This window comes from Protopterus annectens, chromosome 7.part0 (genome assembly GCF_019279795.1).
Source record: "Protopterus annectens isolate FY-2018-M chromosome 7.part0, PAN1.0, whole genome shotgun sequence".
Taxonomy (NCBI): domain Eukaryota; kingdom Metazoa; phylum Chordata; order Ceratodontiformes; family Protopteridae; genus Protopterus; species Protopterus annectens.
Window position 1 is genome coordinate 981,261,268 of NC_056739.1, and position 27,854 is coordinate 981,289,121.

General features: G+C 44.7%; 1 protein-coding gene across 3 annotated transcripts in view; it reads right to left on the reverse strand.

Moving 5' to 3' along the window:
• Nucleotides 1-27,854, reverse strand: part of NPTN (neuroplastin) — a 2,340,387-nt gene that overhangs the window by 217,170 nt on the left and 2,095,363 nt on the right. For all 3 annotated transcript variants that reach the window (XM_044077564.1, XM_044077563.1, XM_044077562.1), the window contains one exon: nt 13,919-13,990. In XM_044077564.1, the coding sequence (XP_043933499.1) occupies nt 13,950-13,990 (41 nt within the window). In that variant the 3' untranslated portion in view covers nt 13,919-13,949. The remainder of the gene's footprint in view (nt 1-13,918; nt 13,991-27,854) is intronic.

Consider the following 27,854-nt stretch of genomic DNA (forward strand, 5'->3'; position numbering starts at 1 on the left):
GTAATTTCTTTACCATATTTTAGAGTATTTTCTTGCTTGCCAGAGATGGTAGCAGACTTTTCTTTCTATTTATATAAAAAAGAAAAAAGATATTGTATATTTTTTACTCGTGTCTTTTTGTGATAATGAGTGTAATTTTTTTCTTTTTAGATTCTGTGGATTTTTTTCCATAGTGATGTCAGAAAAACCCACAGGCTTCAAACCAGTGCACTTCTTGTGGGCATAAAATTCTGAATTCAGATGCCCACAAGGAGTGCGTGTATTGTCTAAGTGCTGATCACTTAGATAAGACATACAAAACATGTTCCACTTTCAACTCTAAGACTTGTGCGGATCAACACAATAAACTGATCCTAAGAGGTCTTCTATTTTCCAGTTCTACTTCAGGGACTCAAACCCTCTCCAAACATAACAAGTCAGCTCCTTTGGAGCATAAGAAATGCTCCCCTCCTAAGTCCCTCAGGTCTTCCTTGGAGCCTTCCAAAAGACTAAAAAAATATTGGATCCTACGCTGTCAGATCCTAAGACTCATAAATTGGATCCAAAGACTTTGGATCCTAAGCCTTCTGTAATTACTATTAGTCCAATAATGACCCCCTTGGATCCTAAGCAGGGATCTACTTATAGGAGTGCTACTCTGGAGTATACAGTAAAGCAAATATCACCTATTCCACCTTTGAGGTTGATTCAAACCCCAAAGAAGCACTCAAGGCCTCCTTCCACTTCCTCCTTTAGGTCCTCCAGGAGCTTATCAGAAGCACACCTGAATAGGATGATGCATAAGTTTCTCAGAGTTCAGATCCAGATGGGGGTCTTACCAACTCCATTCCCTACCAGATCCATGAATATGCCAACAAATTCTAAAGCTATTTTCTCTCCTTCTCCGATCCATCCTATGGTTTCGGAGCCCCAGCATCAGAGATCCTCAAGAGGTCTGGTGTAGGATCCAAGGAAAGCTTCTTCCTCCACTCCAACTATATCCTTGGCTAGTTCTGCTCCGATACCGTTGGATAAGAATGTATCTCAGAGTTGAAGTGTCAGCATTAGATCTGAGGGGATAAGCTGGGCTCCAATTTTGTTGGATCTGTCCCTTCTTGTCAGAGCCTCAGCCCTGGACACTTTGGAGCAGGTTCCAACCCTGATGCACAGATCTGAAGAGGGTCTAGACCTGCCTTTGTCAGGAGGTTCAGCTCAGAGGAGGCAGGTCGGGATCTCTCTGGATCCATCTGCTTTTGAGGTGGTGGAGAGGGCTTTTTCTTTTCACATAGAACTGCCCTCTCATGCCTCGGATCCTACTTCCTTCTCCAAATCAGTTCCTAGCTCTGAGTTGCTCAGGCCTATTCCACAGCCAGAACCACTAAGTGTCCAACCAGTTCTATTAGAGGAACTTCCCATCTCTTCGACACCTCACCAGAACATCCCATAGAGGAAGTACATCATAAGCGGACACGTAAAAGGAGATGCATTGACTCCTGCTGGAGTCTCTCATGGAAGATACCAATTTTGAAGAAGGAGAGGGGTCTCCCAGATCACCACCAGATGGCATCTCCTTTGGAGATATTCCAGAGATCCTGAGACAGAAAGGTGGCTGGTCTTCCCAAAACCCCTCACCAGAAGAATCAGTGATTTTGGAGGTTTTTGGTTCTGGCCTGTCTACATCTTGGGTTACCTCCGAGGAGGACAAACGTATTGATTTATTTGCCTGTTGGACATGGAAGGAGTCAGATACTGTAGAACCCATTCCTAAAAGACCTGACAAGTTTTTGGCTCCACTGAACGACAGGCTGCACTGGAGTAAAAGGCCCTGGTGGAAGCTATGGTGGTGGCAGCAACCACGAAGAAAGACAGCGGAACAGAGCTCTACTGTCCATCTGCCTAACAGGAAGTCTAGAGCATTGGACAGGTTTGAAAAGTGAGTTTTTGCCTTGTCAACCTTTGCCCTGAGGATACAAAATTACCTGGATCATTTCACTCAGCTTCAGAGAGATTTGAGCTTTCAAATACTCCCCCAGAGTAAATGTCTGATGAGGATTTCAAATGAACATCCTTTCAACTCACCACTCTTGTCCATATCCAATGCTTCTATAAGGTCAATCTCTCATACAGCTGAAGGCATTTAATGAGGAACCGGTTCAGGTATTGCATAAGGAGATATGCCTGGTTGTGACTTTGCGGAACCCTTCAAGATGTCTTTTATTAATGTCCCATTTGATTGCACTTCTTTGTTTGGGCTAGCAGTAAAAGTGCCGGTTACCTGCAGTGAACAAGATGGAAAGACTCTGTCTGCCACAGGAATCAAGTTTTCTGCTTTTCAACAAACCTTTTCTAAGAATCAGAGAGGCAACAAGAGGATGTGGTTCTGGAAATTTCAAGGACATTTCCAGAATCCATGTGGTGACAATTACTATGGAGGCAGAGGAGGAAATTTCAATGGTAGACATCACCCTAGAAGCAGAGAAGGTCTGCAGAATCAGAGCTTCAGAGATTATTGAGGCAGTCTGGGGTCATTTACCTTTGCATTCAGACACCCGGGCAGGTATAATGCAAGATACATGGGTGCCAAGTATAATATCCAGGGGTTATTGCATATCATTTTCCCCTTCTTCCATCTCACAAAAGGAAGAAACTTCCTGATGTTCCACCTAGTCTGAGGAAGGCAACAGCACAAGAAATCCAAAAGCTGCTAGACAAGGCAGTCATCTAAAAGGTCTCTACAGACCAGATAGGATTTGGGACTCATTCACGCTTCTTTTTAGTGCCAAAGAAAACAGGGGACCTCAGACCCATTTTGGATTTAAGTAACTTGAACCACTACGTAAAGAAAGCAAAGTTCCAAATGGTCACACTCCAGTCCAGTCTACCCTTTCTACACAAAGATGATGAGATGTGCTCTATAGATTTTCAGGATGTGTACTATCATATCAAAATAGACATGTGATCCAGAAGGCTCCCAGCCAGTCGCTACCAATTCAGAGCAATACCCTTTGGACTCACCACAGCCCCCAGAGTGTTTACCAAATGCAAGTCAGTAGTGGCAGTTCACTTGAGACTAAAGGGATTCCAGGTGTTTCCATATCTAGACAACTGGCTCCTCACTGCCCCATCCAAGCATCTACTTTTACATGCCAAAGACTACTTGCTCCAGATTTGCAATTCTTTGGGCATAACTATAAATCATGCCAAGTCAAACCTAACCCCAGTCCAGAGCCTGGAGTTGTTCATTGGTGATCTTCTAGACAAGACAAAACAGATAACCTCTTTACCTCCTCATCATATCTCCACTGTAAGGAGTTAGATCCATTTTCTCCTTGCTCATTCAGCTCCTCCAGCAAGGTCAATACTACAGGCTTTAAGTTCCATGGCAGCAGCCAACATACTAATTCCTTTGACACACTTCTTTATGCGGGTTCTACAATGAAGTTTAGCTGTACAATGGTCCATTTTATATTAACCCCTATCCTTTCCAATCAGGCTCACCTCAGTTTGCAAACAACACATTTGATGGTGGGTACAATCGGACGACTTACATCTAGGCAAATCCTTTGTTCTACCAGTCCTTATGGCTACAGTGACTGTGGATGCTTCTCAGATGGGGTGGGGGCATTTATTGGGAAGAATGGTCCAAGGCACGTGGTCCCCCCAAAAGACCAAGTTGCATATCAATGTCCTACAGATGGAGCAATCCTATTAGTGTTGCAGACATTTCAAGGTGCTCTCCCACTAGGGACTATTACAATTCAAACCGACAACATGTTTGTAGTCTGGGACATCAACAAACAAGGAGGAACTCAAACTTATCCCCTTTGCAGAGAGGCCATGACAGTATGGGAATGGGCAATTTCATCAGATTGCTTTCTAATTGTAACACACATTCCAGGGAAAACCAACATGCTAATGGAAAAACTAAGCAGATCCATTTTGATGCCCCATGAGTGGTCTCTCAATCAATCTGTGGCAGAGAAGATCTCTTGGCATTGGGGCTGACATTGTTGCAACCTATTTGCCACTCCCCTCAATAACAACTGCAGCAAGGACTTCGCTCTGATACCACAAGAGATGCTCTACTTCACGCTTGGGCCTTGGGTCTTCTGTATGTTTACCCTCCTCTTCCCCTGATTCCCAAATTTTTCCAGAAAGCAATCAGGCTGAAGAGCTCAGTAATCCTCATTGCCCCCTTCTGGCACCAGCAAGTATGGTTCCCTTTCCTATGGTCTCATCTTTGTTATCCTCCATGGATACTGAAGCCAACTGAGGATCTCCTGTCACATCCATCAGGAATCCAACATACCAACATTTGAGCTCTAAGACTAACCACATGGTTTCTCCACTTCCAGTAATAATTAGACAGCCCAGGCTTTCTTACCTGTTCATGATATTATTTTAGCTTCTCAAAACAAATCTACCAAAAAGTTTACAAATGGAAATGGAAAAGATTCTCCCTTTGTGCTCTGAATAAAAACATCAATCCTTTTTCTGCCCCAGTCTCTATGATTCTCCAATTCTTGACAATGATTTTTGAGAAAGGAGCTAGTTTCTCTACAATTAAACTTCAACTGGCAGTGATTTATAATTTTCACATGCAGAATAGACATATTTCTCTGGCTTCGTCCAAACCATGTAAAGCTTTCATGAAATGAATTTTTCTTCTAATGGCTCCAATAAAAGATCCTTCAGCACCTTGGAATTTGACAGTTGTACTGCAAGGCCTAAGGCAGAAACCTTTTGAGCCTTCATCTAAATATGATATGAAGTTTCTATCACGGAAAACAGTTTTCTTAGCAACCATTACATCTGCAAAGAGAATATCTGAACTCCAGGCTCTCTCTTCAAAATCTCCTTACATATTTTTTTCATAAGGATAGGGTTACTTTAAGGACTAACCCTTCTTTTTACCTAATGTGGCCCCTGAGAATAAAATTAACCAATCCATCCATTTACCAGTTTTCTTTCCAAAATTTTTCTAATACAGGACAGTAAATGCTGCATCTTCTTGATGTGTGCAGACAATTATGTTTTATCTTCACAGGACAAGACAATTCAGAAAAACTCTGATTCCTTCTCTCCAAAATGACTAGGTTAGCCAGTATCCATAGTTACTCCAGCAAAATGGATAACAGACTGTATTTCCTGGATTTATTCTCATAAATGCATGACATTATCTAAACTTCCCAAGGCTCATTCAACCAGATCCATGGCGACATCATTAGCTTTTTGGTCAAGAACATCTACTGACAACTGCTGTGCTGCAGCTACAAGGTCCAATGTTCGTACTTTTGTTACTTATTACAAATTGGATATTATTTCTAGAAACAGAGCCACCTTTGGTTTGGCGGTATTTCAGAATATCCTTCCATGAGGGCTACTCAAGATCAACATAGCTGGGGACTCATACATTGATTAAGAATGAAAATTACAACATCAGATTTAAGAGTTATGTTCTTACCATAACCAGGCATCTGTGTTATCCATTTTCATTCTTCCTCAACTTCCCTCCCATCCATCCCCCATCCAAGTTCCTGAAGAGACCTACTGGATTGTATTGGAGGTTTCAGTTCCAGGTTTGAGTCCTGTCTTTCCATCAAAATATTCTTGCCTCTCTTTTACTATGGGGATAGGGCAGCAAACTCGATCTGAGTCTTTGGGAATGCAATAATGCATAATGGGTAGAGAGAGGAGCTCAAGAGCTGGATCCTAAGTCTGGAATAAGAAAGAATGAAAATGGGCAACACAGATGCCTAGTTGTGGTAAGAATAAGAAGTTATGTACCTACCATAACGTTCCATGTTAGTTGTCTTCTTCTTGCCTTCTTTCTTGTTGGTTGGTTGGGTTCGGAGCTGACCTTCAGCTCTGACTCAGTCATTTTCTAAAACTCGAGAGCTACTTACTGGCTCAAGGCCTCCCTATATCCCACAATGCCTGGCGCTAGACCCCCAGATCTCGTTTGGAAGACCTAACACTATCATAATACAAGAGGACAACTGTCCCAATAGCAAAACTTCAGCTACAGGACTGAAGAAAAAGGTAGAGGACTTAAATCGGTAAAGACTCAGCCAGTGACAAGACCCGTAGGAGGACTCTTCTCGGTCCATCTAGGCTAGGGGGATGGAGGGTGGGATGCAAGAAAGAAGGTGAGAAGAAGACAACTAACATGGAACATTATGGTAGGTACATAACTTCTTAATGTTAAGTTGTCTCTCGCCTTCATTCTTGCTGGTTGGGACAGCGTCCCTAGCACCTTAGTCCTGGGTGGCTCATCGGAACAGACTCTTGAGCACAGTGGAACCAAAATCAACTCTGCTCCTAGAAGCCAGATCCAATTTATAATGTGAAATCAAGGTATGAGGGGTGGCCCATGTGGCCGCCGCACAAATGGCTTCCATAGGTAGTCTTGATTGAAAAGCTACCGATGTAGCTAAAGCCCTAGTAGAGTGGCCTTTAGGTTTAGCAGGGAGTTCTGTATTCCTCAACTGATAAACAAGGGTAATAATAGAGGACAACCAGCTGGATAAGGTTACTTTAGACACTGGTCGACCCTGCTTACCCTCCGCATAGGACAGGAAGAGTTGGTCTGATTTCCTTATTTGCTCAGTCCTATGCAAATAGAAATGTAATTGCCTATGAACGTCCAACTGGTGTAATTTGTGTTCAGCTTTGTTGGAATAATTTGGAAAAAAACCTGTCAGATCGATGGATTGATTCAAATTATTTTTGGAGGGGACCTTAGGAAGGAACGAAGGATTAGTCCTGAGTGAAACTCTATCCTTATGGAAAACTAGGTAAGGAGGACGAGCACAACGGGCTTGAAGTTCAGAAACTCTCCTCGCTGAAGTAATGGCCACCAAAAAGAGGGTTTTCCAAGTAAGCAATTTCAAGGAACAGGAAGCTGCCGGTTCAAAGGGAGGCAGTATCAAGGAAGCTAGGATCAAATTTAAGTCCCACTGAGGCGGGGGATCTCTCATTGGAGGCCTGAGCAAGATTGTTCCTTTCAGAAAGGCTTTGCAAAGCTTATGGGACATGATACTGGTTTCTGACAGGCCTGTATGGAAATTAGAGATTGCCGCTAGTTGAACTCTAATGGTGGCCGAAGAGGAGCCTGCTTGAAAAAGTTCTGCTAAAAAGTCCAGAACGTTATGGACAGGGGCCGTGAAGGGAACTATATTTCTAGCCTCTGCCCAGAAAGAGAAACATTTCCACTTACTAGCATAAGTCTTCCTGGTTGTAGGTTTGTGCGAAGAAAGGATAATCTCACGCACTGAACTGGAAATACTGGGAAGCCTAGCTAAGGTTGGAAGTGGAGCAACCAAGCAGTGAGGTTGAGAGACTGAAGAGATTGATGCAGCCTGCCCGACTGATGGATCAGGATGTCCGGAACTGGGTCCAGATTCCAAGGCTACTCTAGAAGGTGACGATGCAGGAACGGGAACCAGATTTGTCGAGGCCAGTAGGGGGCAATGAGGATCATCCTGCAACCCAGCACGGTAGCTTTCTGAATTAGTTTGGGAATTAGTGGAAAGGGTGGGAATGCATACAGAAGTCCCTGAGGCCAATCGTGAACTACAGCGTCTCTGGGGGAGTGTCCGGGAAGAGGGAAGAGAGTGAAGAAACTGTCGTGCTTGCTGTTGAGAGGAGTTGCGAAAAGGTCGCAGCAAGGCTGACCCCATTTGCAGAAGATTTTGTCTGCTACTGTCCGGTTGAGAGACCACTCATGAGGCATGAGAATAGCTCTGCTTAGCCTGTCCGCTATGACGCTGGAATTCCCAGGGATGTGCGTTGCTGTCAGAAACCGTTGAGAGGAGATCGCCCACTGCCATAGTCTGAGTGCTTCTCGACATAAGGGATATGACTTGGTTCCGCCCTGCTTGTTGATGTACCACACTACAGACATATTATCTGTCTGAATTGCAATGGTCCCAGTGGGCAGAGAGTTCTGAAGAACTTGCAACGCTAAAAGCACCGCCCTCATCTCCAAGACGTTTATGTGCAAGTTGTACTCGTGGGGTTGCCAGGTGCCCTGGACAATCCTGTCCTGAAAATGCCCCCACCCACCCGATCAGGGAGGCATCCGTGGTCACCGTGGCAACTGGAGGAGGAAGGACAAATGGTCTGCCCTGGGGTACTGATGGAGAGACCATCCACCAAGCCAAGGGGTCTTTGCATGACTGTGTAATTATTATCTTGTGAGACAAAGGAAGTTGTTGAAAGGACCATTGGGTGAAAAGCATCCACTGGAGAATCCTCATGTGAAAACGAGCCAGGGGAACTAATATGATCGCTGCTGCCATGAGGCCCAAGGTTTTTAGGATGAATCTGGCCTGAATCTTTCTGCATCCTTATAATACCTGTACATATCGGCGAATGTCTGCCACTCTGTCTACTGGAAGTCTTGCAGACAGATCTTTCGTATTTAATCTTGCACCTATAAAGGTTAAAGACTGACAAGGCGACAATGCAGACTTTTGGAAATTTATTGAGATACCTAGGTTGGAGCATGTTTGGATGGTATAATCCCTGGCTCTCAGCAATTGATGTCTGGTGGTAGCAGTAAGGAGGCAGTCGTCTAGATACGGAAACACCTGGAATCCTTGCCATCTCAGGTGAGCGGTAACCACTGCCATGCATTTGGTGAACACCCTGGGGGCTGTGATGAGACCAAAGGGCAGGGCTCTGAACTGGTAATGATTGTCTCCCAGCCGGAAGCGGAGAAACCTTCTGGAACGCCTGTCCATTTTGATGTGGTAGTATGCATCCTGAAGATCTATGGAGCACATCCAATTGTCCTGACCCAAAAAGGGTAGAATGGTCTGAAGCGTGACCATCTGGAACTTCGTTTTTTAAACAGACTTGTTTAGTCTGTTGAGATCCAAAATGGGTCTCCAGTCCCCTGTCTTTTTTGGTACCAAAAAAGACTTTGAGTAAATTCCGGATCCTTGCTGGTCTGCTGGGACTTGTTGGATGGCCCATTTTTTTAGCAGTCTTGAAATTTTTTGTACTGCCTGTTCCCTTAGACTGGGTGGAACATCTGGGATGGGGTTGTTTGATTTTAAGGGGGGTGTGGACAAACAGGATTTTGTAACCTCCGGATATGATAGACTGTACCCATCTGTCTCGAGTGATGAGACGCCAGGCTTCTGGGTACAGTGACAACCTTCCCCCGACTGCCTCCGAAGGCGGACAGCCGGGCAAGCCCCTCAGGGGTGCTGGAAGGGCTTGTCAGAGAAAGATTCTCTGCTGCCCTGATTCTGCGGACCCCCTCTGCCCCGCGGGCGGCATCTATTGTTGTTCCCTCCTCTGCCTCTGGAGGGAAACTCGCCACGTGTGTCAGGCACGGCTCCCTGGGGTTTCCGGAACCACATCTTTCCACTCTTCTGACCCTTAGGGTATGGTCTAGAGGGAGTGGAAAATCGGACTCCCACGGCAGAGAGAGTCTTGCCTTCCTGCTCACACCTGGTAAGGGTATCTTTCACCTGAGGTCCAAACAGAGCCGAACCATCAAAAGGGGTGTTGGTGAAGGATGCCTTGAAGGGATCAGCGAAGTTACATAACCGCATCCAGGCATGTCTTCTCAAAGCCACACCTGTGCCTGTGGCCCTACTCGCCCCATCAGCCGCATACGAAATGAGCCGCATGGAGGAGTTGACGATAGAATTAAGAGTCGCCAGCTGGGAGTTTATCTTGTCTTGAGCCCGTGCAGCTGATGGATCTTGCAGGGTATCTCCTAGCTCCTTGAGGAGATCCCTCTGAAGACAGGTGAAGTGGCACAAATAATTTAGCGACCGCATGGAGAAGGTCACTGAGAAAAACATCCGCTTCCCATATCTATCCATTGTCCTAGACTCTTTATTAGGGGGGTGGACAGGTACAGAAGTGTCAGCCAACTCCTTTTTCGTGGCAGCTGCTACCACCATGGCATCAACGGGGACACCCTTTGTCAAAAACTGTTTATTTTGAGGGGCCGTAATAAACTTAGTGGGCCTGCGGGGGTTTGGTTCCAGTGTGTCCGGAGCTGACCACGCCTTCCAAGCCACTACTTCCATCAATGGGCGGAGACACCCAGGAGGTGGAGGGGTGAGAACCAAACGCATCCAAGTATACCGACTCGTCCTCAGAAGGGTTAAGGGCAGACCAGTTCCCCCTCTGCTTAAGCATCTCAAGGATGTCTGAGAAAGAGACATCTTCAGAGGGAGATCTTGGGGACCCTTCTGAATCCTCCAAGTCAGTATCTGTCGTGACAGACTCTAGGGAGTCAACATGTTTCCTCTTACATTTCCTCTTTCAAGGGGGCTCCTCTGAAATCTCAGGGGAGGCCTCGGAAGAGGAAGATACACCCAGTGGGGTGACCTGATCTCCTTGCTTGGGGTCTGGAGGAGGAGCAGAGACTGAAGCAGGCACCCTGGGGGGAGGAGCTGAAGAGGCTGATCGAGGTGCAGACTCAGAAGTCAGCACGCTCCTCATGACCCCGAAGGCCCCCCTGTCCGAATGGAAGAGGGCCCCTGCTCCGAAGAGACAGGAATCCTCTCCGGCACCAAAATGGACAGCTCCGAGGCCGATGTAGGAGCTGAGCTTACCTGCGCCGAGGCTCCGAGAGAGAGAACGGGGTCAGACAAGGGTCCGATGCCACTCGCCCCCTTGGAGCCAACGAGGGAGTCTCGGCGCCCATATCCCTCCAAGGACGTAACCATTGAAGAAATCGGAGCCGATGAAGGAGCCGAAAGGGGAAGCATCGGCGCCGACATTTCCAGGATCCGAGCCCCAACAAGCTCCGGCTCCGAACTAACAGGAGGAGGAACTACTTCAGAAACAGGAACAGCCACAGCCTGATGAGGAGGGCTAGTTAACATTTTAGCCAGGGCCTGCGATTTAAGGAGTCTACTAACCACTCTCTCCAAGTCATGATCGGATAGCCTCGAGGACCGAGAAGAGTGGGACCGATGGCTCCATTCAGACTGTAGCAAAGGCGATCCCGGAGCTGAGCGAATCGACTCTAGGGATGGCAACCTGGATCGCTTATGGCTCCCTGACGGCTCCGACAGCAAGGTTGGAGCTGAGAGAGGTTTAGATACTTCGGTTCCGGCCGGAACCGAAACTGAAGCAGATGCTCCACCTGGTGACGGCTCCATACTGGGAGCCGACGGCATGGTGGTATTAGGGGTTTTTGCTGGCTGAGACTTCGCCGGAGACCCCTCGGGTTTTAGTAACCCCCTGAGAATCAGCTTGTTCCTACGCTCCTGCAGGACTCTCGGACTAAAGGCATGACATACCGAGCAAGAGTCCTGCAGGTGTAGGGCACCTAAACAATAAACACAAGAAGTGTGACCGTCTGTCAGAGACATTTTCTGACAGCACGAGTCACACTTCTTGAACCCTGATACCTTGGTATCCTTTGACATGTTAAAGAAAAAAGGAATACCGATGGATGAATGTTAGACTAATTCAAAAAAACACACACACACACACACACACACACACACACACACACACACACACACACACACTAGTCCCACACCTTCACACAAAAAAATAAAGGTAACAATACTAACAAAACTAAGAGACTATTATCTTAGACTACAAAGGCTAAACACTACTTCCTACTGGAACAATTTAAAAGGGAAGGGGATAGCCTCTAATTTAAATGGCCTACTTAGGGAGATGGAGGGGGGGACTCTCTAAGTAAAAACGAGTTTCCTAAGGGTCAGAAAACACAGGAAAAACTAAGACTAATCTACAGTACTACTCTAATTAAACAAGAAACTTGAAAAATATACACTAAAAGTTTAACTACTAATATTACAAAAAGATGAATACGACCTGAGCCAGTAAAGCGCAACCTCATAGTTGAAGTGGCAAACGAGATCTGGGGGTCTAGCACCAGGCATTGTGGGATACAGGGAGGCCTCGAGCCAGTAAGTAGCTCTCGAGCTTTAGAAAATGGCCAAGTCGGAGCCAAAGTTCGGCTCCGAACCCAACCAACCAGCAAGAATGAAGGCGAGAGAGACAACTTAACATCATAACTTTTAATTACAATTAAAAATATAAGTCTGCACTGGTGGGGCAATATATGTGCTAACTCACTTGAAAGAGGAGATGGATGATATTACTGTAGGCAGAACCTCCTTCACACTACGTTCAAGCAGAGGTGCACATGTCAGAAAGTGAGGGTCTGTTTGTTAAAGCTAAAAGATGTCACAGAAAAAAAATCATGGTGTATTTTATTGATAAACTCTAAGGGCCTTACTCTATGGAAAAAGTCTGCGAGGGAAAGGAGTCCATACTATTGTTTTGTGCAGTTTGTGAGAGAAATCAATATAAATATTGTGTGTTGGTTTTCATTATTATTTCAGTTTCACAACAAATGTACTGCAGTTTTTCATGCACTAAATCTGACAGCTTGCAACTATCCATTAGATGTGGTTCAGAGCAGACTTGTACAGCCAAGAAAAAACCCATTTCAAAACAAAACTAGGATAAGTGTATTCTTAAAACTAAAATCCAATATTCATTCACCCATAAAAGAGATGTTTTCAAGTACCTGCAATTTCAGACAGGAGAAGATGTAGAAAACTACAAAGCGCTGCTAGACAATAGTGGTTGCAGCTGTTCCAGTGCCCACTGGGCCTAAAATACAACCCATGTGTAACTTAAAGTTGAATATCTAAACGTATTCCTGAAAAAAGTTTACTAGCTAATGCTAACCCATTTCAGAGATGTATAACTATATATTGGTAGGATTCTGTACTGTGACAACCAATAGGCCTTCATTGCCATTAGAAATTGCCATACTGCCAAGATGTTTAATTCATATTCTGTAAACAGTGAGTATATTGAGTATATTATGTCTATTGAAGATAGGGAATGCAATACACATCCAGAATATATCTGCAATAACTTGGCACTGACTTAAAAGTAACAATCACATATAAAAGCAACCTGTCTGTCTTGATAACGTCAAGATAACCCAACCAACGTCTGTCTATAGACACAAACTAGTCCTCACCACTGAAATGGCAATCTTAGGTGCAACATGCACTGAGGAGTCCAGAAAATATATATCGCCAGAGAAGTAGCTGGCTCATCTAGTGCCCAGTGCTGATCCCAGTTCTGGCATTCCTCAACTCTTCAGATTTGGAGAGCAAAAAAAAAATGTAAATCTCAGGAGTAAAAAAAAGTCTGTTTCCCCATTCTGACAGAAGCAAACAAGAAAAAAAGACTGAGTGCTCCATGTTTAGTACTTAAACTGTAGGGCCTTGCTACAGTTACATACCACACACACTTCAGCCTGACTGCTAATACATGATCAGCATTCATTTCTGAATGGTGGTAATGCACAACTTCCTGAATGGCCAATTCAAGATGCAGATCTGTACTACCTTTGAAGCAAATATCACAATGATGCAAGTGTCTCAGTAAAATACACCAAAAGAATAAGGAGAGTTATGTCAAGCCAGTTCTGGAGACTGAACCATTTTGAAGTATGGAGTAAAACTAGCCAAAACTGTTAGGTATGGCAGTATAACCTTATTGGGAAACAGTGAGGAACAAAGGGAATGCACACACACAAAATACGTAAATGCAGCTGAAGACATTTTAAGCTCAATTATGCTAGCCATAAACATAAGGTAGCAAAATCTTTTAGTCCCCAACTTGCAATATAACACAGTGTTTTAAGCTACAGTTAATGGATATTAGCCAACATCACTGTCATCAACAGCTTTAAATAGTATTGTTTTTACATCTGGAAACACGCAAACTGCATTTTCATCGCTTTAGTTCAGGCTATTGTGCTACATTGTATTAAAAACAATAAATTATGGTTCAGTTCTTTAACTGAAAATCATTACAAAATGGCAAAAGAGGACCATAGAATGTTACCACAGAATGTAACTACAGACGCAATCATCAAAGCAAAATTCTTTATACTCACATGAAATCAGGTTAGTTGGTATTTCTTTGTCTCAGGTTTTTGTCTTTGTGATTATTTGTAGAGTTTGTTTTCCTTTAAAATACACAAAGAGAATAGGTGAGGAATTACTGTTGTCAGTCCCATTTTTCTACACAGCTCTGTTCTGATGAAAGTAGTATATTAATGAGTTCCCTTATGATGCTATACATTTGAAGAAGTTCTGTATGGTGGATGAAAGAGCTGCCAACTGGTGCCAAGGCCTTGGAGTTATTTTTATTTCAACATATAGTACCAACTACTGAATAAGAATACCCACAGTAAGAGTAGGATATCAATTTGGTTTCTATGCTAGACAATTCCCTTACCCTGCATTGCAAACTTCTACAATGGTCGTGTTGCAGACCATCACCTAAATCAGTCTCAAAATGTTTTCAAAACAAGAGCTGGCAGTCCTCTGTCATTCAGTAATCATTAGAAATCATTTTGGGTGGAGATATTTCCACAGCTTGAATAGTACAAATGATCACATTAGGGCTACAGTGAACTTGTTGTAGTCCCTTCTCCAAAAAAACATTCAAAAGTATGTGCAACAAACTTCCCCATGTCTACTTCACATCCCTCCAATAAAGTATCTGCATGCTCTGGACTTGTAAAGCAAAGCATGCAGCCCATAGGTGGGTGGTATACAGACTGTCAAATATGATATTTGTGCATGCTTACATATTTTATTATTAAACAAGTGTAAAGTCTTCCAAGTGGTGGCAGCTGGACAACAGCAGTCTGAGAAACACTTTTTCTGCATTATGTATGTTTTAATTTGATACCGTGAATTATCATATAAACTCCTTAGAGTTCCAGTTATTAATAAACATGAATTCAGAATATTCTCATAAATGTGAATCAAAAGAACTCACAGCACCTCACTTAACCACTATCCATTTTGGGTGAGGAGCCACTTATGATGTGTGTGCCAGTTGGGTCTGTGAAACAGTATTCCACAGGTCTTCCAAATAGACATTGCCTGAAATATATTCACAAATATGATACTTATACACATTTGCATAGCGTACTGCTAAATAAACACACAAACCTGCCAAGAGGAGTCTGTGTTACACACCAGGTATCAGAGCTAAGCTTTCCAGCACCGTGTACTCTTTCAGATGATACCATGAAGTACCACATAAATGGCTTGTAGTTCTGTATGTGAAAAAAAACTGAATACAGCAGGTATTCATAACTTTGTATAAAAAAATCACTTCCTAAGCATGCAGTTCATAGGCATGTCCCATTGCTGACCTGTGTGTTGTCAAGGGTTGTGAAATGCTGTTTCCAATGGATTCCAAAAGGATGCTACCCAAGATATTTACATAAATATAATACTTAATGCATATCTGTACATTTTATAGGTAAAAAAGTATAAATACCTGCCAAGAGGTGACAGACACCAGCTAAAAGTGAAAAACTTTCCAGCATTATGTACGGTTTCATTTGATACCATCCAATGGCATATATATATTCCTTGTGGTTCCAGTTATTAATAAAAAGCTAAACAACATATACTGGAAAGGCTCACCCAGACTCTGCTACAGTTCTGTGAGGGAAAGGTTAGTTTGCTTTTTATTTGTTGTATTTTGTACTACTTTATTGCCTTTTTCTATTTGTACACCATTATTTGTTTTCTTTTCACTGTGTTTTACTTGTATTCTGCTTTTAACTGCATCTAAAACTTGAAAAGAGACCACAGCTCTGTCTCTTATGAGTCAGACAGAACATTTTCCTACCCAATTACTGTTGTGTTCTTAAACACCACTGTCTTACTAGTTGCCTGCCACTTATGTTAATTTGACCATATATCTCATTTCCTCTCTGCTTTTACTGGCTGGTCTGAGTAAGCAAAAAATTATCATTTTGTGAAATCACTCCCCTTCAACTATTTAAATTTATTGGCAATCCTACTGTATTCCATAGTACCAGAATACAAAAGTGACCACCCCCTTTCAATCTATCTTGCTGTTTTAAAAATAGCGACTCTCCACTAAAATTTAACTTTTTAGACAGGTAAAAAAAGAAGTTATGTCTTACCATAAAGTTCCATCTGTGTTGTTCATCTTCTTTCATTCATCACTGATGGGTTCGGTTCCGAGCCCTCGAAACTGAGTTGGCCTATTACCAAGCTCGTGCCAGCCAAAAAACCTCTTGAGCTAAGTCTCTACCCAGAATGCCCTTCTCCCTGTTACCTCAGATCGAGTTTGCTAAGAAAAGGAAGTAAAGCCGAGGTCACTTCTGCGCAAGTACCCTAGGGCACCACTTAGACCCAAAGCATCCCCCAGGAGCCTTTGGAGGGGGAAGAAGGGTGGAACTTGATGAATAAAAGAAGATGAACAGCACAGATGGAACGTTATGGTAAGACATAACTTCTTTATCTGATATTGTTAATCTTCTTTCCATTCATCACTGATGGGACAGAATCCCAAGGTACCTTGAAGTGCATGGGTGGCCTTATGGAAGAACATTCCTGAGTAACATTGAGCCGAAGGCAGTTCTCCCTATGGAGACCAGGTCCAATTTGTAATGATTGATAAAGATATGAGGTGTAGCCCAAGTAGCTGCTGCACAGATGTCATCCATGGAAGCCCTGGAATGGAATGCTACAGATGTTGCCACAGATCTAGTGGAGTGAGCTTTAACTTTTGGAATGGGTTCAGTATGGAGGGAATAGATGAAATGTATGCAGTCCCTTAGCCATCTTGATAATGTAACCTTGGAAACAGCCTCAACCATTTTGGGTCCAGAAAAAGAAATGAAAAGCTGTTCAGATTTACGGATAGGTTTGGTCCTGTCTACGTAAACTCTCAATTGTCTATGTACGTCTAAGGAGTGAAGGCAGTACTCTCCTCTATTGGCAAAGTTCGGAACAAACACTGGTAGATCAATGGTCTGGTTAATGGAGAATTCAGAAACAACTTTAGGAAGAAAGGATAGGTTTGTCCGAAGTGACACTCTGTCTTTATGAAAGACCAGATAGGGCCTCTTGATACACAATGCCTGCAGCTCTGAGACTCTTCTGGCAGAGGTAATGGCTACCAGGAACAAAGATTTGCAGGACAAAAACTTTAGCTCACACTTAGCAGCAGGCACAAAGGGTTTTTCAGTCAAAGATTGAAGGACTAGAGTGAGGTTCCATGGTTTCACGGGCTGTTTGACAGGAGGCCTGAGATGAGAGGTCCCCTTTAGGAAAGCCTTGCAAAGGCATAAAGAGATAAGAGGGGTGCCTTCTATACCATTGTGGAAATTGGCAATTGCCACTAGATGCACTCGTGCCATAGAGGCAGAGGCTCCATTATCAAAAAACTTAGCCAAGTATTGAAGCACTGCAGTAACTGGAGCCGAATATGGGTCTAGCATGTTATCCTTAGACCCGATGGAGAACCTTTTCCATTTATCCTGATATAGTCTTCTCGTGGATGGCTTGTGAGAGGCCAGAATGATGACTACAACAGGTGAGGAGAGACTAGCTTGCCTGGCGACTAATCGAAGTGGAGAAACCAAGCTGTCAGCTTGAGACTGGACAGATTTGGGTGAGTAATCGGATCTGGTAAAGGATCCAGAATCCACGGCGGGTATACTAGGTGAGACCGAAGGAAGAAGAACCAAACTAGTCGAGGCCAGAATGGGGCTATGAGGATCACCTTGCATCTCAGCCAAAGAGCTTTCTTTAGAAATTGTGGGATCAGAGGGATGGGAGGATAAGTATAAAGAAGTCCCATGGGCTAATCATGGATCAAAGCATCCCTCGGTGACTCCCCCTCCAGGGGAAGTAGGGCAAAATAGCTGCTGCACTTGGTGTTTGATGGGAAAGTGAAAAGATCGCAGAAAGGCTGGCCCCAGTGGCTGAAGATTACAGATGCCACCTCGGGGTTGAGGGACCACTCGTGGGGCATGAGGATGCATCTGCTCAGTTTGTCTGCAATCACATTGGAGATCCCCGGGATATGCATTGCTGTCAGAAAGCGGTTGGAAGCTATCTCCCACTGCCAAATTCTCATGGCTTCTCGACATAGGGGGTAGGACTTTGTTCCTCCTTGCTTGCTGACATGCTACACCACTAACATGTTGCCTGACTGAATTGCAATTGTCCTGGAAGGGAGAGGCAAATGGAAGGCCTGCAGCACTAACAGCACGGCTCTCAGTTCCAGAACAGTGATATGCAGGTGGGCCTCTGTGGTGGACAATGTGCCTTGGACAGTCTTTCCCTGGAAATGGCCCTCCCACCTGATTAGGGAAACATCCATGGTCACAATGGCTGTGGGCTAAGGGGTTTGAAATAGGTGATTCCAAAGATATACGTCTAGCCTCATCCACCAAAGCAGGTGCTGTTTTCAGGAGTTGGTTATTTGAATCTGGTAATCAAGGGGGTGATAGTCTGGGAACCACTGACACAGAAGGAGCCATTGCAGAATTCGCATATGTAGCTTTGATAGAGGCACTACTGGAATTGATGCAGCCATAGAACCTAGGGCCTGAAGAACTTCCCTTGCAGAGACTGTTGTTTGAGATATTATCACCCGGAGTTGAAGCCTCAATCGATTAAATCTGTGAATTGGGAGTGATACCAGACAGGACTGAGTATCGAACACTGCTCCAATGAACTCTATTTGTTGTGTAGGGATAAGGTTTGATTTCTCCCAATGTATCGTTATTCCCAACAATTTTGCGAGAGAGAGAGAGAGAGAGAGTATAGTGCAGTGTTGTTACCAGAAGATACTCGGTGGGGGCGGTAAGGAGCCAGTCATTTAGATATGGAAACACCCAGAATCCTTTTAGTCTCAAGTGAGCTGTTACCACTGCCATGCATTTCATGAACACTCTGGGGGCTGTAGAGAAACCGAACGGCAGGGCATGGAATTGGTAATGACTGGCTCCTAGCCAGAAGCAAAGCAGACTCCTGGAGCATTTGTCCATCTTGATGTGGTAATACGCATCGAGGAGATCTATAGAGCACATCCAGTCACCTTCTCTTAAAAAGGGAAGGATAGACTGAACCGTGACCATCCGGAATTTGGTTTTGGTGACAGACTTGTTTAAACTGCTGAGATCTAAACAGGTCTCCAGTCCCCTGTCTTTTTTGGCACCAAAAAGAATCTCGAGTAAAATCCGGATCTGCGCTCGTCTGGTGGGACTGGTTGGATGACTCTTTTTTGAGACAGCTTTATAATCACTGTAGCTGCTTCTTCCCTTTGACTGGGTTGAACTTTGGGAAGTTTTCTGGGAAATTTTGGCTGACAAGAAAGGGGAATGGTGTAACCTCTGGTGATAATGTTCTGCACCCAGCGATCAGTGGTGATAGACTGCCAGGCAGCTTGGTGCAGAGAGAATCGACCCCCGACTGATTCCAGAGGTAAGCAATTGGGCCACGCCTCAGGAGTGCTGATAAGGCTGTCCAGAGAAAGAGTCCCTGGAGCCTTGGTTATGAGGACCCCCTCTACCTCTACAGGTACGTCATCTGGAATTGCTACCCCCTCTGCCTCTGGGAGTATCATCACCATGTGTGGCATGGAAAGGACCCTGAGAATTTTTATGCCACATTTTTCCACTCCTCTGATTCCTGGAGAAGGTACATTGAGGGATGGAAAACCATAGGCCTACAGCAGACAGGGATTTTCTGTCTTGCTCGTACCTGGCCAGCATGTCCTTCACTTTGGAGACAAAAAAGGAAGAAGCTTCGATGGGAGCATTCAGAAAGGAAGATTTTTTAGGGATCCAGGAGGTCACAAATGTGCATCCAGGCATGACACCTCATAATGCCTGAACCTGCTGCTCTAGCCTCCCCTTTGGCCATGTGTGGCAACAACCTCATGGACGAGTTGGATATTGATTCCAGGGGTGCGAGCTGCGTGGCCACTTTGTCCTTGACCTCGTCAGACAACTGTCCTGCGAGCATCCCAGAGAGCTCAGAGATCAAGTCCCTCTAGAGCTTCATAAAATGTGCCAAATAATTCAGGGACCATATAGCAAAGGTCCCTGATGCAAAGACACGCTTCCCAAGTCTGTCCACCGTCTGGGACTCCCTGTTGGGTGCGTGGACAGCGGGACTTTCATCAACCAAGTCCTTTTTTATGGCTACCACTACCACCATAGCATCAACTGTTAACCCTTTGGACCAATGCAGGTTCTCCTCGGGAGGGGAAAGAATTTTGTCTGGTCTCCGAGGGATCGCCTCAATGGAATCAGGGTTCTTCCAAGTGAGCTGCTGAATGAGCTCATCAGCAGGCGGGGTCACCCAAGAGGTAGGAGGCCGGGAATGAAAAGCATGCAGGAACACAGACTCTTCAGACGAAGGGTTGGAGGCCTTCCAGTCACCTCTCTGCTTTAAAATCTCCAGGATGTCTCCGAAGGAGACATCATCAGAAGGTGACCATGGGGACCCTTCACCATCATCGTAATCTGTGTCTTCCATTAAGGACTCCTCGGGTGAGTCCATGTGCTTCCTCTTGCACATCTTCTTTCGAGGGGGCTCCTCATAGGGGGTCTCTGAGGAGGACTCGAAGAGTGGGTACCCTGTACAGGGGTGTCCTGCGGCTTCTCTGCCTGATGTCTTGGGGGGGATAGTCTGTGACAGCTGTAGCTCAGGGGGGGAAACTGGGGTTCTGACATCAAAGGAGTGCTGCCAGAAGCAACAGCCCTCTCCATCGTGCGGAAGGCAAGCCCGCCCGAAGAGGGATGGGAGCCCGGAACCGAGAAAGACAAGCTCGAGACTGTGGTCACACCCCGTTCGACAAACCTGCCCTCACGGATAGAGACTCAAGCAGGATTGGTGCAGATGCAGCCATTGGCACCGAGGATGGAACCGAGGAGAGAGGTGGCTCCATACCCCAGGTCGACGCGCCTGTCCCCCAATCCCCAGATTGAGGAAGGACCAGTTCAGTGGGAACCACAGACCAAAGGGACAAACTCAGAGCTAGAGTGAGATGCACCGTAGGCACCGAGGTGATGGGTTCCAAGAAGGATGTCAGAGCAGAAGGCTTCAGAATCAAGATGGTCAAAGGAGGAGTGTAAGATGGAGTCTGTGGATAAGGCAACCCAAGTCCTGCAGGTGGATAGGTCTTAGAAAGTGAGGGAATCCCCCTGGCTAACAGCAGCTGATCTACAAGATGTACCACGTCGTGTTCCAAAAGGCTCCTGGTGGATCTAGTGGATACTCCAAATGGAGAGTCAGGACGTTCAAGGAATGGGCTATACGCTTGGCCCAGAAATGGATCTATGGAGGGGGAGTGTTGGGTCCATGGTGCAAGGTCTGCCAGCACCGAAGTCTCTAGTTTCAAGACTGAAAGTAAAGGGGTCAAATCCAGTGAGGTCGGAAACTAATGGTGCAGTCGAAGGTGTGCCCTGAGCCAAAGTGGCTACAGGTGCCGAAGTCGAAATAGGCGTAGTAAGGTCTATGATCCGTGCCAGATGCAGAACTGGTGCCAAAACAGGAGTCGGTATCAAAGGTTTTGAGATGGTCGGAGCCAATGAGACAGATTTATGCTCCGACGATAATTTAGGGACCTTTGATTTCCCAGGCTTTCCCTGATCACCCGATGGGGAAGAAGGCACCGAGTGGGATCTCTTTTTGTCCTTAGAAGGAGGAGTTGAGATCTCCATCGCAGAAATGGCCTCTGAGAAGGGAGACTTTAGTAACCCTTTCAAAATTAGTTTATTTTTGCGCTCATTAAGAGTGTGTTGGCTGAAACTCTGACAAATGTCACATGGAGGCTGCACCAAAAGGTGGGCCACTCCCAAACAGTATACACAGTCATCACGAGAATCACTGCTAGGTAACTTGCCCTTACAAGAAGTACAATGCTTAAAACCTGAAGTACCCTTCTTATCTGACATCTTGGTAGAAAAACACCACAGGTCAACTGTATAATCCAACTATAATGAAGTCAACTCCGTTCAAAAAATCACAAATATAACAATACACTGTATGTACAGAAGAAAAGGGAAGCACCTGAATAAAGGTTAACTCTAACAGGTTAAACAGGAGGAACAATACCAACTATAGTATTGAAGAAATACCACAAGGGTAAGGAAAGAAAGGCCGTACCAACAATGGTACTTGAAAGTTTACCAACTGTAACAATGGGTAGAGAGGAAAGAACAAGGTTAGACAGAAGAAATGACACTAAAAATACTAATCGCTTAATAAAATATGAAGATATCCAAACATTTTTACACAAATATCAAAAAGGTTTCACTTAGCTGAGAGCTCAGCTGAAACGCGGCTTTACGGCTATGCGGCAAACAAGATTTGAGGTAACAGGAAGAAGGGCATTCTGGGTAGAGACTTAGCTCGAGAGTTTTTTTGGCTAACGTGAGCTTGGTAATAGGCCAACTCGGTTCCGAGGGCTCAGAACCAAACCCATCAGTGATGAATAGAAAGAAGATTAACAACATCAGACGTTAAGTTACCTACTTTCACATCTAACTCCTCTAGTGCACACTGCAGTGTTTAGGATAAACTTTTTTTTTCATTTTACCTTTAAGCATCTATTGCAAAACCAAAAGGTATTGGAGAGCCCACATTCTGCCTCTCAGTAGTCATCTTGGGATTAGTGCTTCTGTTTTCTCCTGGTGAGAGAAGGAGTGCAGTTACATTATTTCCTGAAGACTGCTGATCACCAGAAAGCTTAATAACTGCTTTATAGGTGACAGCTTGGAATCTGTGTTTATAATCTGATCCTGGTGAGAGTGGTGCAGAGTCCACTGATTCCTGACTCTTTCTGGTTGGAGAGGGAGTGCCTGTGCTTAACGTACCTGATTGGTCTGGTTGCTATTCGAGGCATCTACCAGAAAAAGGCTACAAGCCTGCAGACCCTTACATCATCTGGGACAAGACTGTGGATCACCAAACAGGCCATGGCCTGCTTCTCTTCTTGGGATTGGTGCTAACATTTTGCTTCTGGTGAGAAAATAAGCAAAGGAGTACTGTATCCCAACAGAGTGAAGCTGTGCTGAGACCAGCATTAGTAGTAGCCAGGCAGTAACCATTCATGCTACTCCCCTCTTTTCATCATTCTTGACAAGCTAATTCTTTATTTTTAAGTAAGTACTGCTTGATTTCTTTCTAACTTCAGAATATCTGCCTAAATACTTCAATCCTTAAATGTTCAGGGTCTCTGTATTAGCTTAACCTCAAGTGCTTGGCAGTGCTCTCTACAGAATCAGACACCTTGAGTGACATTTTTCCTGTAAAAGGACTATATAAGGAAACAACGCCAGTACTTAGTAATAATGACCATCCCTCCTGGCATGTCTAAAGGTCAGTTCCCTGTGCTTTCTCCTAATAACCTGGTGAACTTGGGCATTCTGAGGCAGTGCAGCAGCTGCCTCATGTACACAGACAATCCTCTCCTCTTACCTCCCAACACTCAGACTTGTGAGAGATGCACTTATATATCCAAATTGGAAGCCATGCTCTCTCAAGCCAAGACTGAAATAACTGGTCAAGAGGAGAAGGTCAACACCTGGACCACACCACATGCAACACATAGCCCTCCAGAACACCCACCATCACAGCTCTCACATAAAAACACAAACCACACACCTACCTTCGTGGAGGCTCTCAATAGAAATCTAGCCAAACAGCAGAGACCTCCAAGGCAGAAACGCACTCAACCACCACAACACTGCACAAACCGCAAGACACATAACTTACCTACACAGTGTACCCTTCAACCTAAGACCCTAAGGCAAAACAGCTTGCCCAATACACTAATTATAGGTGACTCGATAGTGAGGCACATTGCTGTCCCACTCACTAGGTTGAATAAGGAGAAGGTAACAGTCAGCTATCTCTCAGGTGCCAGAATCTGACACATAACACATGCACTCAGGTCACTCCACAACAAGTAAAAGTACAAGTATGACTCTGTCACTGTTCATGGGTGTGAATGACCTGAGATGCACCTCCCTGGACTACATGAAAAGCAACATGGAGGAGCTCTCGGATTATGTGCCCAGGCAGGTATGACCCTAGCCCTGAGCAGCATCCTACCATTGCCCAGAATGATATCACAGTACAAGCAGAAAATTATTGACTTCAACAATTGGCTACATTTCTGGTGTCATTCTAAGAGGATCCAGTATCAGTCTGCTTGGGATGACATGACTGACAGACCTCAATGCTTTGCCAGAGATGGCCTGCATCTGTCACCCCTGGGTTTCAGGATACTGGCTAAGGCTCTTGCCAGCCCTATAGTGCCTTTTTTAGACGATGTTCCAAAGACCAAATTACCACCGTGACAACTATAAATAAATGCAATCTGAGGGTCATGCTACTCAACGCTAGAAGTCTAAATCTCAAGATGCACTTGCTCAAAACACTCCTCAAAATGGAGAACATCGACATTTGTGCTGTAAAGGAGACCTGGTTTAAAGCAGCAGAAAGCACCCCTGCGCTACCAGGCTATAACTCATTCCACACCTTTCAGCCCCAGAAAATGGACCAAAAGTCCAAAGGCGGTGGTGTCTCCATATTCATAAAGGATATGCACACCTCCAGACTAGTAGCCCAGCATAACACATCTGAGATACGTCAGGTACAACTGCTATAGGTCCCCAACCATGTCTCAAGACTCTCATTCCACCTTCCTAAGCACCCTGGAAACTATTAGGGTCCAACCCAACACTCTCATACTAGATGAATTCAACTACCCCTCCATCAACTGGGAAAACTATTCATGCACCAATACACTGGCCCAACGCTTCCTGGAATTCATCAATTCCAATGCCTTGGACCAGCTCATTCTTAACCCCACTAGAGGAAGCAACATACTTGACCTGGTGATTACTAACATGGGCAAGAGTTGCTCTACACCAATAGTCAATTTGTCCCTGGTTAGATCTGACCACAAACTAATCACAACAGAAATCCACATCTCACCCACACTCCCCACAAAGATAACCACCATGAAAAACTTCTCCAAAGCTGACTTTGGGCTCCTAAAAACAGAAGTGGCTAACTTCACGGCACCACTGTCAATGGAAAATAGATGCATGACTGCCGAATCATATACCAATGCACTGTACAAACGTGCATGGAACTAGCCATACCCAACAGAACCAAGATGCTCTCCTCCAAAAAAAGGAAGCCAATCTGGTGGTCCCCTGCCATTAATAAACTCTACAAATGAAGGAAGAAATGGTTGCAGAAAAAGGTGAAGTCCCAATACTGGAAAAACTCCCTTATTAGCCTCAACAAAAAGGTGAGATCCCTCATCAAAACCTCTAAAGCCAACTATGAAGGCAGAATTGTGGCAGACACTAAAAACAACCACAAAGCCTTCTATAGTTATATTAAGAATCTCCATGGCAATACCCAGGTTTGCTCTGAGTTACTGCACAATGGTACCTCTTATATTGTATCAACAGATATTGCCAACATACTGGCCGACAGATTCAGTGCCAACTTTACCCCTCTCTCCCACCCTAAAGGACTAATCACAATACCGGAGGAATGCCAGGCATCCAGTATTGCTGCAGCAGAGGTTAAAGCTGCATTGTCCAAGGTCAAGAATACAGCTTCCATGGGACCTGACAATATCCCTGGATGTGTTCTACATAAACTACAAAGTGAGCTGGTACCATATTTGTTTGCCCTGTTCAATCACAGCCTCACCTCAGGCTTTGTCCCTACCGAATGGCACACTGCTACACTCATCCCTCCCTATAAAGGGGGAGCGACTACACACCCTGAGAATTATCACCCCATTAGCCTGACGAGTCTGACATGTAAGGCTATGGGGCCATCATCATGGACCTAATTAACAAGGATATAGGGAATCTCCAAACTCTAGATCTCATTCAATTTGGTTTTGTGAAAGGTAGATCATGCCTGCTTAACCTGGTTAACTTCTTTGAGTCAGTCACCAGAGCTGTAGATGAGGGCAAGGCAGTTCATACAGCCTACCTCGATCTGGCCAAGGCCTTTGATAGCATTCCCCACTTTGGAATTATTGATAAACTCACCAAACTAGGCATCAACCCCTACATCACTAGGTGGGTTGCAAATTGTCTCACAGATAGAACCTCCAGTATGAAAGTAGCAGACTCCAAGTCAGACTGCTGACCAGTCATGAGTGGAGTCCCACAGGGATCGGTCCTGGGTCCCCTCCTGTTTGGCATCTACTTCTCACAAGTCCAAGCCAACACAGAGGTACTCTGGCTGACCAAGTTCGCAAATGACTGCAAGCTGGGAGCCATTATTAACTTCCCAAGTGATGCAGACATCCTACAGAAAGGCCTCACTGAGACCAATGACTGGTGTCAAAACCATGGCCTTAAGTTTAATGCCAAATAATGCATCGTCATCCCCTTTGGGAAAAACTCAGTTCCTACTAACTACCACATCGATGGAAGCCCACTGAACACTGAAGGCATTATTAGAGATCTGGGGGCACAGGCTGACAGCAACCTCTCCTTCGACCACCACATTGCCACTGTGGTCAGAAAGTTCTTCTATGTGGCACATCTCATTACAAAGGGATGTGCATCCAGGAAGAAAGAGGTCATCATCTCTCTCTACTCTTCCCTGATTGGGCCAATCATCGAGTATAATGCCCCATTAGGCATGTACCTCACTAGATACATGCAACAGCTGGAAAGGCCACAAAAGTACCACACGAAAAGGATCCTAGGCCTTAAACACATGTCCTACACAGACAGACTCAAAAAACTCCAGCTATTCTCTGTCTCATATCATCTACTAAGAGGTGATCTCTGCTTGACTTACAAAGCCATGTCTGACCCAGCTCTGTTAGAAATGCTACATCTAAAGAAATCCCAATCCCTCCACATCACATGCTCCTGAGACCTCAACCTCATTACCAAAATCAACAGAACATGCTGGGAGGACAGGTTCATAACCCAGAGACTGCCCATGCTCTGGAATAGACTTCCCATACATGTCAAGCAGAGTACCTCACTGGCCCTCTTGAAGAGAAATCTTGATGAGTGGATAGGAAATAGAAAGTTCACATCGGGGTTCACTCCAGTGGCTCTACTTGATAGAGACACTGGGAACGAACGTTGGGCGGCACAGTGCCAGGGTACTTCTATGGGCTGGGCTTGTAAAGGCTCCAGGGCCATTAGCCTAGTACACACATATGAACCTATGAACATGTGTATGCACCATCTTAACTACCTATGTGGTTTGGGTCAGGTGCTATTTATGACCCACGTACTAAATAAGGTTCTGAAAGTACAGCTGTTTATGCAAACTTAACATATCAGTAGATGTTAGAATGATCACTGTTACAGTAGCGTTAGCTATATGGGTCATTTACTGCCAAGGATATAACAGCCGGCTAGCTTCCAAAGCTTCAGGGCATCTTCCAAGTGCCCAAACAGTCAGCGAGCTTGAACTGAGCTGATTAAAAGACAAGTCTGGGTGCCAGGACCTTCAGAGTTTTCCTGCCAACAGAGAGTGGGAGGCTGAGCCCTGAAAGTGCAGTGCTAGGAAGAACAAAAGATGAGCTACAATAGTGACAGAAGAGGAAAGACATAACAATGGTGCATTTGTAGTACTAAGGGGCTACTGGCAAGGGAGGAGAATTACACTGGTATGTACTTATATTCCATCAAAAACAGCTCTAATGGAGCTTAAGAAAATTCTTAGAAAAAAAATCAGCTTTCAGCAGGGTATACTACTTATAAGTAGGGACTGGAATTTGATTTGCAGCAGTGAGGATGTATCTAGGTGGCCCAGAAGGGAAAATATAACAAAAGAGGGTAGATTTTTTAAAGAAATGTATGAAAATGTTTGGCACTGAAGATGTGAATTCGGTAATAGGAATTTGGAGTGAATTTACATAATATTCCCCAAGGTACAAGGTTACTGTATATAGAAATTATACACAGGAACATGTGCATTTAATTGAAAGTTTTGATAGTCCTGTAATAAACATTTCAGATC